The sequence below is a fragment of the Lemur catta genome, chromosome 2, assembly GCF_020740605.2.
Source record: "Lemur catta isolate mLemCat1 chromosome 2, mLemCat1.pri, whole genome shotgun sequence".
NCBI lineage: Eukaryota > Metazoa > Chordata > Mammalia > Primates > Lemuridae > Lemur > Lemur catta.
The window spans coordinates 95,145,523-95,160,203 of record NC_059129.1 but is presented as its reverse complement, the minus strand read 5'-3'; the positions used below and the strand labels follow the sequence as shown (position 1 = coordinate 95,160,203).

Sequence of the window (14,681 nt, the reverse complement as noted above, 5' to 3'; positions counted from 1 at the left end):
TGAGATTTGCTTCTATATGTGAAGGATTTTAACCTCCAGTAAAGTTATTTTAAAATTTAGCACATCAGAACCATGTAGGGCTGTTTTCATTTTTGATCAATGAATTTGACACAAATAAAAAGTGTAAATTAAGGAATCTCATCCTTATAGCATTAACTTTTAAAATTCAGCCTTTTAACAGCAACTTTTATGTATTTTTAAATTGTTGTGCCCATCATAACTGTTTGATTCACCAGGCCATTACTGTCTCCTGATTGACACTATTGACCTTTTAAATTATTTATTATAATTCAGTATTCTTAATTGACTTTTCCCTAACTTTGTTCCCATGAACTATCTCAAAGTATAATCTTCCTTACCTGTTCATATTTTGTCACTTGTCCTGATTACATCTTTTTTTATTGTGCTAAAATATATATGGCATTATTATTAGAACATACAAAGTTTTAAACCAAAATGTTAGCTACTTGTATAGTTTCCAAATATGTTATATTCATCTTTTTCATGCATTTTCTTATATTACTTTATTGACTGTAGCTACATTTATTTAAAATTTCTGTTGTGAGCCTCAGACTACACATGAAATACATCTATAATTAAATAAGATTGTGTTTCTAATATTCTGCATAATTCTTACCACAGAACAGGCACTGTGAAAATGTTTCTTCCTTGTTTTGGTGCTTGTTAATTTCTATTTGCCATAATATAAACTTAAACAAAAATTGCAAGAATAGTTCAAGAAACACTCCTTCTTTTACCTAGATTCACCAGTTGTTTACAGCTTGCATTATTTTATCATTCTACTTGTATATGTGTGTATATCTATGTATTTTTAAAAATCACTTGACAATAAATTCAAGATACTGTGTCCCTTTGTACCTAAATGTTTGAGTAAGAAATGTTTGTTCGAAGATTAAAACCAGCCTCTTAAAATATCTGTGGCACAATTGGCAAAATCAGAAAATGTAACATTGATATGATATTCATATTTTATCAGTTCCAAATTTTTTTTTTTTTGAGGGTCTCTGTTGCCCGGGCTGGATTGTAGTGATATCATCATAGGTCACTGCATCTTCAAATTTCTGGGCTCAGGTGATTCTCCTGCCTCAGCCTCCTGAGTAGCTGGGACTACAGGTATATGCCACCACACCTGGCTAATTTTTTTTTAATTTTATTTTTAGTAGAAATGGGGGTCTTGCTATGTGGCTAAGGCTGGTCTCAAACTCCTGGCCTCCCAAAATGCTAGGATTATAGGCATGAGCCATCATCCCCAACCAGTATCTTTTTAAAACTGATACATCTTTGAAAATATTATATAAAATCATATTAAACTGTATAATAAAGTTGAGAATACTTTAGTCATAAAGCATATATAAGTTTCAACAAATCATTTCTTCAGCAAATTATGTTACTTGAATGCATACTTTTTAGTATTGAAAAAGTATAAGTACATAGAACTCATCTAGTGTCAAATCATGAAAACCATCATTTATGAAAAGCAGCATTGAGAACTGGTGATGTGTAACTCAAGAAAGGGAAATCATACTGGAGATCAGAAAGCAGTTTTCAAATATAATATTTGAAGAATTGTTACATGTAAAAAAAGTACAGTTTGTTTTCTATTGCCTTGGAGCAATATTGGTCTTGGTCCCAGTCAGTTGTATGTGTAGGGAGCAGATTTGGGGTGAATATAAGGAAAGCCTCTGTAAATACTAAACTTTTTCCTACAAAATAAAACACCTTTATATACCAGGCTTCTTTCTAGTACTTTGTAATTATTGTTTGTTGTCCCTACAGCAGCCTTGTAAGGCAGGTTCTGTTTTCTCCATTTTACAGATTAAAACCTGAGGCATAGGTAAATTTGTCCAAGTTTATGTAGTATATGAATGCTGAGTTATGATTCAAACATAGGTCTACTTGATTCTTAAAACACTGCTGATGTTCAACATAAGCCTATATGTTGTATAGATTAGTCTGGCATCAGGTAAGAATTTGGTAAGTTTATGTAGATTGCCAAGAAATTTTTCCAAAACCAACACAGAAATTTGATTGTATGTTAAATTTGTGTGATTATGAGCAGGTAAAATTAACATTCTTGATTATGTTTATTTTCTTTTGTATGTTATAAAAATCAAATGAAAATTATAACATTTTCTATGTTCAAGACAATTCTAAGATATAAAATACACATTTATATTATATAAAATAATGTTTATTGATGTTTATAAATATAATAAACAAGTTGAAAAATTAATTCATATCTTACATTAATTGAATACATAAATGTATATAGTACACATATAAAACAGGGCCTGATTAAGAATGTATAGTTTATTCAAGCATCAGTTAGATGACATATGTTACTTCTAAAAAATAGACATATGATTAAGAAAACATTGTTTTCATTTAAGTTAAATTCAGGCCAGTTGCAGTGGCTTACACCTGTAACGCTGGCACTTTGGGAGGTCAAGGCAGGAAGATCACTTAAGCCCAGGAGTTCAAAACCCGCCTACGCAACATAGTGAGACCCCATCTCTACAAAAAACTAAGTTTATAGTAAAGGAAAAATGCATTCAAAATATTTACCATTTTTAAATCATATTTAATAAATTATTTTTGCTCTCTTTTTTAGTGGTTCTGGTAATTCAGAAACTGTACTGAAATATAACTGTCTTATATTTCTAAGTATATTGTACAGTGTCCTCATGTATGGTGAATTGATAGATAATATTTTTCATAGTGGGCTTAGAAATATGACTATATGTCTTTTTGCTATCATCATACATAATGTACACTAAGTCCTCTGGTTTTTTATTGTACATTTTGATAAAAAAGTATCTTACAGATTTTAGAAGATATAAAGTATTATGGATTTCTTTTAACCAAATATAGCAATTAAAGCTGCCTATAACTCAAACAAGCTGCTAAATATTAAAATGATTCTTTTAGCAGATTGCTGAGGAATGTTTCACATTCAGGGTACTGCCCTAAATATAATTCAGTAGTGTTAACCCAAACCTATTTGTTACTTAAAGCTTAAGTTTTTTGAGAGGAACTGCCAATTCTCCATGTGAAAGTCCAGAACTGGCTCTGTACTGCAAAGTGTAGATCTAATTACAAAGCTTGGGGCTATGGAACCACTTCTCTCTATTGTGGATTAGTTTCCTTGGCTTATTTTCATAATTTAATGCTTGAAGACTAGTCAATGAATTATATAGTTTCTTATATAGCTAGGACAGACTAAATTAACCCTTTTTTGAGGTAGCTTATATTTTCATGGTATATCTAATAAATGTTTAACCAGGTCTTTAAAGAAAAAACCATATGCTTCAGTAATTTAGATGGTTGCCAGAAGTATCTAATAATAAATGCTAGTCATTAAATGCTGTTACAATCATGATTAATAAAATAGAGGATTTTAAATTTTATCATTTTTAGCCGTATTTTTAGTAAATAATATTGATGTAATCCAAAGGTATTAGAGTCAAATTTTCTACCTTTACTAAAAGTAAGAATGCTTTTATTCATGTCCATCAGTAGCACATTACAGTCAGCCCTCTGTATCTGAGGGTTCTGCATCTGTGTATTCAACCAACCGTGGATCGAAAGTATTCTGGTGGAAAAAAATGTAGTTGCATATGTACTGAACATGTACAGACTTTTTTTCTCGTCATTAGTCCCTAAATAATACAACTGTTTACATATTATTTACATTATATTAGGTATTATAAGATATAGAGATGATTAAAAGTATACAGGAGGATGTGAATAGGTTATATGCAAGTACTATACCATTTTTTATAAGAAACTTGAGCATCCATGGATTTTGGTATCTGCAGGACTTCCTGGAATCAATCACCCACAGAAACCAAGGGCTGACTATATTTTGGTTCATGAATTAGATTAATTTGATTCATTTTTAATGTAGTGTAGGTAGTTTTGATTTACAAAATATCTTTGATGTCAAAGTCCAGAATATTTTTAAGAGTATTCCAGAGTAGCTTATTTTATAAGGTGTTTCTTTTTTAAATTACAATTCTTAAACCTTACAATAGCATTAAAATACACATACACATATTTCCACAGTATTAAAAGACTAATCTGTACCAATTTTAGTTTATTAAATATCAGTGGAAGGTTGGCTAATAAATTTAAATAAAATTATTCAGAAAAATTATCTAATTGGATAATGGGAAGTTTGCTTAATACCCTATATTTTAATAAAGATATCAATGAAAAGTATTAACTCAGCCTATATCCTATTAAATTTATAAACTTTAAATTCAAATCCCTGCTCAAAAATCAATGGTTTTTCTGGAAAACCATCTTTAACATTATAACTTCAGCAGTCATTTATTGAGTGCCCACTGATTGTATGACAGCAGAAAAGAGTGGTATGGGGTATGACAAAAAGACCTCAAAATTAGTAAAATGTAAACCCTGCCTAAAGCGGCACCCAAAGAAGGAATATAACTTGATGGAAAGAAAGTATGCTTTGGAATGTCAAATCTGAAGTGAATTCCCTGTTCTGCTTTTGAATGAGTGGCAAGTTATTAAAACTCTGAGCTTCAGGTTTCTCATTTGTAAAATACTAATAAAATTACCCACCTCATTGTGTTGTTGGTAGTAAGTTAGCATATATATTGTACCTAGTACTGGACCCAGTAAATGGTTACTGTTAGTCCTAACAGTGGAGAGACCTGTATGCATCTTGTGATTACATGAAGCACAAATATAGTATGAACAAAGTATCAAAATATGGTGGCAGTGATTAATTTCCCCTGGAGAAGATTAGGGATCAATCATTAGAACTAGGCCTTAAAGGTTTGTAGAATTTACACAGGTGGAGTTGGCAAGAGGACTAAGTGAAAAATATGGCCAAAAGCCTAGAACCTTCCACATGCATGGAGGTTTTAAACAACAGGAAAGAGAATTTAGAAATGACACTCAAAGGGCCAATAATGAAGAACTTTGGAATATCCTGACCTTTAAATAAAGTACTTTGCTAATTTTGAGAGGGAAGACTCTAATTAATTTCTAGATTGTTTTGTTTTGTTTATTTTTGGTTATTCCTTCCTGTAGTTGTTCATGTAATGAATGGCAGCTTTAGTTCACCATCTTCCCCGACTCCAGTCCTTCACCAATAGGAGATGTAAGTTCCAAAAGCACAGGGGCCAGTGCTAGGCTTGCCCACTGTATGTCCCCAGTGCCTGTCATGTAATTGTTAGATGATCACAGACTAGCAGAGGAGCTAAGTCAAGCACAAAAATCGTTAAAAATAAAAGGTGGCAGTGATAAATGCTTAAGAGAGGGGCCTGTGAGTCTTCTGGATGTTCAAAAAGAGAAAGTATCTGGAAGCAATAGGGAAAAGTTTTCTTTCTTTTTCTTTCTTTTTTTTTTTTTTTTTTGCTTTTTTATAAATATGTATAGATAGAATTTTGAGGCAATTCAGTGCTACAAAACTATATTTTAAAATGTTTAAATCAAAGTTCCTTTTATAAGATCTATCTCAAATATTCATATAACTCTTACTTAGGGACCTAAGTCCTTTCTTGTTCATCTTTACTCTTTATGAAAGAATGAAGAGCATCTTTTTTTTCTTAAACCCTGCCCTTTTAAAATTATCCTGTCCGTTGTCCTTTCAATTTGTAATTCCAAAGTTGTCTTTAGGTCTTCCTATGTTTTGTGTGCTTTTTTCTTTTATACTTTCTCAAACCATGTTTTCTTTTTTACCGTGTGATACATATTCCTTTATAAAAATCAATATTTTTCCCTGGGATGGCCTTGTCTCTATTCAGTTTAAAATCTTTCTCTAACATAAGAATAGTTTTTCAAGTATTTCTTTTATTGGTATCAGATTTTTCTTAGCCTTGAATGATTTTCTTTACCTTAGTATATAATCATGAGGTTGTGTTTTGTCTTTCCAGATGTTACTAGTCTTTTGTCCCCATATTTATTTCTGCAAAAAGTCTGTATTGACCACGATAAGGATTTGTCCTCTTCTCTGTAATTTTGAACATCTGTATACTTTCCCTTGAAATGCTATTTATTTTCTTCTGCTAGATCTTCTCTCTCTTTTCCTCTTAAGGCATTTCCACATAAACTAAAACAAGTTAAATTTGCCACTTAGACCACCAGTCCCACCATCACCCCTTGAAGAGCATTGTTAAATATGTGTTCTTTATACTTGATGCCATAAATACCTTAGCAATAAAATAATCATAGTGAATATACTATCTTAATACTATGTTATAAATTTATTATAACCTCATTGTTATTATCTATTATTTCTCTTATTCAATATAACTTGTATACTTAATTATAGAACTAGTAAAGATTTGTTTCAATTGGTAAGAAAACTATACAAGATACACAAAGGAAAGGTTATCTTTTTATGCTGTCTGCTGACCCGCCACCAAATCCTATTTTGATTTTGTTAGATAACTAATTTGGTGGATGTTTACCCAATATCTATTTTCGAACATGTATATTCACACACAGACACTTTATAATAACAGATGGGCAATGCACTCAGTGGGATACAGGGAGTAGATGATGGGAGGTTGCTTAGTGGATATGATGTGTGTTGCTCCAGTGATGGATGCATTGAAGGCCCTGACAACCAACCACATGCAAGATATGCATGTAGCAGAATTGCATTTGTACCCCGTGAATATATACAAATAAAAAATAAATGGAAAAATTTTAAAAATAAAATATAATAATACACTCAAGATAATACTATGGAAATTGTTCTTCAAACTTGATATTTTTTCACTTAGGAGTATATTATGGACATGGCATGTGTATGTGTGAGAGCAGGTATGGTGGGAGCGAGTGCAGGCGCAGGATCCATCTCTGTTTACAACTACCGCTGGAGTTTCAGAGCCATGCAGTTCTGATGAAGTTAAGCATCCTTTCAGCAACCTTTCGTATGTTTGTGACTATTTTCCCTTCCTTGTCTCTGGATTTCCCAGAAGCCATAGAGAAAAATATAGAAAAAATTAACTGTTTCTATACTGAATAAGATACCATAAACAAAGTCAAAAGATAAATCATAGACTAGGACAAAATATTTTTAACACAGAAAAGCATACTGTCTTTCATATACAAAGGGCACCAACAAATATATAAGAAAAAAATAATGCCCAATATTGGAACAGATAATATTCAGGATAAGGACATAGTTCAATGAATAGTCATATATACTTTGACCCAATTATTCCACTTTTATGAATTTATCCAACAGATACATTCACAAACATGTGAAATGATTGGTGTACAGAGTTATTTATTATAGCATTGCTTTTAATAACTAAAGATTGGAAACAGTATACATGTTTATCCAACAAGTACTGGTTAAATAAATTATTGTATTTCTGTGTAATGGAATACTATGTAACTATAAGAAAACAAATGAGGAAACTACTGATGTGAAAAGATCTTTAAGATAATATGTTTCATTGAAAAAAGGAAAGAATAGAACAATATGTATAATATGCTACCATATGATGAAAGAGGTATTAAAATTATGAATTCCTAGTTGCTTATATATGTGAATAAACTATCAAAGGATATATCAGAAACATAGTGGTTACTATGGGTAACCAGTTATTAGGGTAGAGGGCAGGGTGGTATTCTTTTCACTGTGTACACTTTTGTAGTTTCTTATTTTTGAACTGTGTAAATATGTTACCTTGTCAGAAATTAATACAATATATTGAATTTTAAAAGGGGCAGAATTGTAATAAGCAACTGCTCATTTTTATTGATCACTTACTATGTGCCATACACTGTTGTATTAAATAAATGCTTTGTTTATATTGTCTGATTTCTCACAACCCTATGTTGTTATTCTACATAGAAGACAAAAATAGAATTTTTTTCAAATGGCAGATATTGCCATTATTAGCTGTGGTAAGCTAGTGTTTGATTGGGCTTAGTGTGTTATATTTACTTAAAACACATAGAGTATTTGCTGTGTGCCAGGCTCCTTGCTCAATACTAAGAAGTCAAATAACTAAATATGGAAAGTTCTTTGATAGGGGAAGTATCAGAAAAGCAAGGATGTGGTCAGATGACCTAAGTATCTTTAGCTGGCCAGCACTGTAGCCTAAAACGAGAACTCTGTAGTGACTGCAGTGTCCCTCTACAAATGGTTCTTGGATCTACAGCATGCAGACTGAAACCTTTTAAAATTGCATCTGCCTAATAACACAGATGTGATAATATAATCACAGTAACAAAAACCATTCTGTGCCTACGTGCTCTCATGTTATATAAATAAGTATATCTGAAATATATCTGTAGTGGCATTCCCCATTCAAACCATAGAACACAGAAAATGATTTGACTGTTTTTTAAGTTCTCCTGAAGATCGATGGTACTTGCCAGAACCATTCTAAATGCATAGAGGAGAAGCTAAGGTAGATAAATAGATAGATAATTAATTAATTTTTTACTCACAATGGATGTCTTGATGCAGGACTTTCAAATTTTAACATGCATCAGAATCACCTAGAGGGCTTGTTAAAACAGATTGCTAGGCCCCACAGAGTTTGTGACTTAGGTCTGGGTTGGGGCTGAGAATTTGTAGTTCTATCAAATTCCTAAGGGACACTGATGCTGCTCCTGATGGTACCACACACTTTTAAAATCACTATTTATTTAGATCACAAGGACTTAATTCTCTTTAAGAACCTGGGTTAAGAAAGTGAAGGAGCTCAGGAAATTTTACCCCAAAATATGACTGCTTGGTATGAAAAATATTTTTAATTAAAGGTCATTTGAGATCAAGTGAACTTTTGGGGGAAAAGGCAAGTTTCCCCTCACCCCTACAAAAGTTAGGAAGAATTGGGAGCAAGACAAATAAATGGCTGTGGTGGTTAGAATGAAAACACAAACCACCAGGACATGAACTTCCCCACCCTAAACCTCATTCATTCTTTAACCCTTGAAAGAGGCAATACCATATATGCCATGTAATACAAAACATCATTTCTATGACAGAGATTCAGAAGTTCCTGTACCAGGAATATTAGCTTCTCCTTGGAACTTATTAGAAATGCAATTTCTTGGCTTGTGCCAGGCCTACTTAATCAGAAAGGGAGTCAGGGGAAGGAGCAACAATCAGTGTTTTTAACAAGCCTGCTAGGCTTTTGAAGCTTTCTAAAATTTGAGAGACATTACTAAATGAAGTGTTTTCACTTACATTATGTCCTTTGATCCTTACAGTAATTCTGTGACATACAGTAACTCTTTATCTGTGTTCTGGTAGAAATAAGAATTGAAAAGATTAAATAATTTATTCTAAATCACACTGCTATTAACAGTATTCCAAAGTATAATTTTTGGTCTTTTTCAAATAATACGTTCATTCCTTTGAATACACCCTGAAATAATATCAGTTGCTTAAACATTCCAGTTTTTTGAATGATTATTATCTGAGCTTTTACTCTTTCATTAATTTTAATCAGCATCTCATGTAAAGAACACTTTCTTTGACAAGTCAAAGAACAGGACCAGAACTCAAATTTACATAGTTTTTTCCCTAGTACAGGACTGGTCCTATCATGTGTTAAAACTAGCTTTTGAAACTAAAAACAAGTATATAAAATATGTTTTAAATATATAACCTAACAAACCTCACATAAAAGCATAAGTAGTTTTATAAAACAGTTTAAATTCACCATCATTATTAACTTGAATCTTACTATTCTAATCTTATTTTAATGATATATATGCCAATTTAATTGCTGCTCAGTTACCAAAAGTATTTCTAAGATTAATTTGGAGTTAATGTCTGCCAAATGAAACAATACTGTCTTCTCTATTAGTTATAATTTTCATGAGTCTATTTAAATTAATTAACCAAATTAACAAACCATAAAATCAAGTATGTTTATAGAGACCCAAAAGCTTGTAATGACTTCTGTTGGAGCCTCTAGATAGAAAATTCTTAATAAGAAAAAGAGTTTATTTTACTGAACAAGACATGATGGATCCTTTAATAAAAAGAAATTGCTACTTTAAGTTGTAACTAATATTTCTCTTGGCTGCAGTAGAAAATAATTTGCAAAATGAAAAGTTGACAAGTCAGACTGAAATAATTAATGAAGATTTAGGTCATATTTTATTGTCCCTTATGTTCTCCATATCTGTTATTTCAACAGAATTTACATAATGTGGCATTTGAATTATGGAGAATAGAAATCTGGTTGCATTATAAAACCCCCGCCTAGCCCATCTGGAAAATGATTTTTGAGCCTATACTGAGTATATAAAATACCTTAAAATTTCCTGATATTTGATATGTATAGGTAGAGAGAGGTTATTAGGAGGTTTTTATTAATAGCTTTGTAGTGGTTGGTTTTATTTATTTTACCTTTTAATCTTTCAACTTGGAAGAGGAAAATTAAGTTGTGGTAATTATTAACTAATTTCACATAATAGTGCAGTAGTCATCTGAGTAGTTGTTAGTAATTCGATTGCTAGACCCCACCCTTTGATATTCTTACTCAGCTAGTTTTAGGGGTGAGCCCCAGAAACCTATTTTAACAAGCACCAGTAATGATTCTGATGAAGTAGTCCCTGGGTCAGAGTCTCAGTATAAGAAACCTTGGAAGAGAATATACTTCTTCAAGCTAAAAATATCGAAATTAAATATTCCAAATGCTACTGTAGCCCCCTCTAGGCAGCCTGCACCCTGCTCCTACAGCCAGATAGAGCTGATTATCATAGTGATTCTTTCTCCCCTTAACCGTAGCTTATCAATTTGAAGCCTTGAAACATAGTTATCATTGCATCCTTGGTGCTTAGTGTATGGTGGCACATGGTAGGTACTGCATAAATATCTTCAGATGGATGAATGAAAGAAGTCCACTAGCTCCATGTTTAGAGTTCCCATGTCGTTCACTCCATCCTCTCATTGGTTCAGATGCCTAAATTATGTGGGCAGTTTTATCTTCCTCAAATTTTATAGGTTTTCCATGGGAGAGAACATGTCTATTTTCATATCTCTTCTTTTAACAGTATTTTACACATACATGACCAGTAAATATTTATTAAGTAAAAAATATTTTGTGCTTATTTAATCCATCATGCTAGATTCTCAGTTCCATGAGGGTAAGGATTTTCTCTCTTTTTCATGGCAGTTTCCTCAGGGCTTGGTAGTGACTGCACGCTCAGAAACATATGAATGAATAAATATGTTAACAAAATAATAAGTAACTTCATTTTAATTCAGATTTTCTTAAAATTTAGTGTTGGGCTAATGAGGTTTTGTGGGTGATAAAATTTATTTTTATATAAGAGAAAAAAATCTGCCTTGCCCTTTAAAAAGAAATTCACAATTGAAATGTTCCTACTTTTACAAGGGACAGGACAGTAGAATTTGACAGATTCTGAACTGGTGAAGCTCCCACAGGACATTATGGTTAATAAATTTTCTATCTTACTTAGTATTAAATAGGTTATGTCAGTAATTATGAAAATATCACAATTTGAGCCCAAATGGTAGTCTCTTGACATCCTGTGAGGTAAAGATACTTCACTAGGAAAGCTAGAAAGCCTATCAAAATCAGATTTGTTTTCTTTAGTTGAAAAATAAGGAAAACAAGAAATTCCCCAGTACCTGTAAAACTTTCTGGAATAAATTCTATTAATGTACTCTTTTAAAATATTGTTATGATTGTACGTCTTTTCAAAACACACTGGAAGCAGAAAGTAAAGTTAGAGCTTTAATAAAGTATGAAATCTCAAGCTTTATGCCCTGATGACTATGATTAAGTTATATTAAATTCTCCAGATTACTTATTTGCAATGCTTCCCCCCACCCAAACTTCTTTGGAAGTTTTTTTCTTTGAGGAACTTCTCATCTTCCCCCAATTATCTGCTGTCCTTTTTAAATGTACTCTAAAAGAATTTTAGTTATTTAAGCACTCCAGTTTCTTGAATGATTGTTGTCTGAGGTTTTACTCTACTGTGAATTTTAATGAGCATCCCATATGTGAAACATTTTCTTTGACAAGTTTATAGACATACCATTACTATGGGTTAAATATATACATATCTCTGTATATCTATGCCAGCATAGAGGTATAGACACCTCTGTGTCACCCTGTCTTCTTTCTGGTCACGTCCCAGGCTTCATTCCCTTTTTCACTTTTGTTAGTCCTCAGAATGATCTTCTCTTTTACTTGGGTCAGCTCACATGAACCTATCAATTCCCTGACTAGAATCAATTGCTTGAATATCCTTAATGTGTAGCCTGCAAGTAACACCAAACTGCTCGTCACTCCCTTATTTTATTTACTTCACTTCTGTTCACACTCTGCCTGATGACTGTCCCCAAAAGTGCATTTGCCCCTCACTTCTCCTTAACAAAGCATCCAGACGCATGCTTTCTCCCTAATTCAGATTTCTGCAGTCACTTCATGAATAATTCCACAGGAAGATCCATCACAACAAAAAATTCTAAGTATTTCTGTAGAAGCATTTTCATCTCCAGCAGTCCCCTAAACTCTTTAAGTGACTGTTTTTAGACATGTTTTTGTCCAAGGAAGAGTGTTCTTCATTGCTTTCAATTTCTTTAAATATCTTTATGATACTGCAGGTTTCATTGAATGTAATAACCTTCCAAGGAGAAATAAGGTTCCTGTACATTTTTATACTCTCTCCTTGTAATAAATGATTGTGATAATGAATCATGTCTTCAAAAGAGAAACACAAATTAAACTCTAAGTTTTATAGAATCTATTAATTTCAGTTCTAATTTCTCCCAATTTATAAGCTAGTAATAAATAAAGCCATGTTATTAATTTTTTAACTTTCCTTTTTCCTATATCTACTTCATTCTAAAATAAGGAGATGTTGGCGAATTCATAAATTGGGGATTTTGTTTTAAAAATTTACTAGTTGTTTATATGGGATGATTTCCAAGCTAGTATTAAGCTATAATTTAATGAATTGGAATATTAAATAAACTTTCTTTTATTTCAGGTGATGGTGTTTGTACATGCTCGAAATGCCACTGTAAGAACAGCTATGTCTCTAATAGAAAGAGCAAACAATTGTGGCCAAATTTCCTGTTTTTTACCTACCCAAGGACCTGAATATGGACATGCAGAAAAACAGGTAGGGAACAAATGACAGCAAGAGGACAAGAACTAAAGCACATAATGTGCCACATATACCAGATATTTTATATATGAAAGATTCACAGTCTCAATTTCCAAAAAGTTAATTTTAGCTTTATCATCTTATAATTTTGACATTTTTCTTTACTTAGCGATCTTTTAAAAGGTTCCACTTCATGATATATTCACTTATCATTTCTTTCCATATGGTTATAATTGAAGTGCTTAGTCTTGCTCTTTAAAATATAGTTAAAATACAAAATGCAGTTAAATTTCATATAATATGTTAACATCTAATGGGTTCTTTATGGTTTTTTTAAAGAATTAATAATATTTTTTAAATTTCTCAGTTTTAATTCCTAAGGTTAACATGGACAGATAAACTTAAATAAACAAAAAGCTCTTTTTAAGAATGTAAAGGAATCCTGAGACCAAAAAGTTTAAAAATAGCTGCCTTATTACTCAATGTATATATGCTCAAAGGACCAAAAGGTCTTGGAATCACCTGCATCCTTTTTAGAAAAGCAGAACTTCAGGCCCCACCCCAGACTTACCAAATCAGAGTCCACAGTTCAACTAGATCCCTGGGTGATTTTATCATGCACATTACAGTTTAAGAAGCACTGCTCTAGGTAATTGGAGTATTGGTAGTATCTTAAGTTTTATGTTGGCTTCTATTTAATTATATCAGATAATGATTTAGATCAAGATTGGGCAAAACTATGGCCTGAGGGCAAAAGGGTAGCCACCTGTTTTATAATGAAAGTTTTTTTTGGTTTTTTTTTTTAGAACACAGCCAAACCCATTTCTTTATTTTCTATGGCTGCATACAGGGGAAGAACTGAGTAGTGACAGGGACTGTAAGTTACTCTCTATCCCTTTGCAGAACAGGTAATGCTGAACCTTTGATTTAAAGCTATGAAAATAAAGTTTGAAAGAAAAAATTTAGAGGCATATAATGATAGTAACATCAACATTTTTATCATCAGATTTAACTTACGTTTGATTGTCTAACTGATTATTTTACTGACCAGCTGCTAGCTGCTGGACCCTGGGCTATGCACTTTCACGTTTATTATCCTAGTGAAATGTATTTAATTGTCAGGATAGCCTTGTAAATTTCACCATTTTATATTGATATTTTAAGTTCTGACTGTGGTAAGCTGATGCCAGTGTTTCCAGCATCAGATTCTCTTTCAATTTAAAACTACAAAATTCATTTTCTTCATTTTTTTCACTTTATAAAATTTTTTATTACATAACATTTATTATACAGCTTTTTGTTCTTCGATTTATTTATTAATTGTGAATTTATGAGAGTCTTTGAAAAGTCAGGTTGGTATTTATAAGTCTTGTTTTATTTCTTTGGAAATGTAAAACAACTCTATTGTGTTTAAAAGCCAAGCCTTGAGAGCCACCTTGTGGATTTCTGGTTACTTCAACCTCTCACTTCTGAGAACTATTGCTATTTTAAATAATACAAGTTTATTATTTAGTTGTTATAATAATGTTTAACATTTATTGAGTATTTACTAGTGCTGGGCA

The 14,681-nt window shown here is 32.0% G+C and overlaps 1 protein-coding gene across 6 annotated transcripts in view; it reads left to right on the top strand.

Annotated features, from left to right (window-relative positions):
• Positions 1-14,681, top strand: part of ASCC3 (activating signal cointegrator 1 complex subunit 3) — a 307,070-nt gene that overhangs the window by 131,117 nt on the left and 161,272 nt on the right. For all 6 annotated transcript variants that reach the window (XM_045544081.1, XM_045544080.1, XM_045544082.1 and 3 more), the window contains one exon: positions 13,000-13,134. In XM_045544081.1, the coding sequence (XP_045400037.1) occupies positions 13,000-13,134 (135 nt within the window). The remainder of the gene's footprint in view (positions 1-12,999; positions 13,135-14,681) is intronic.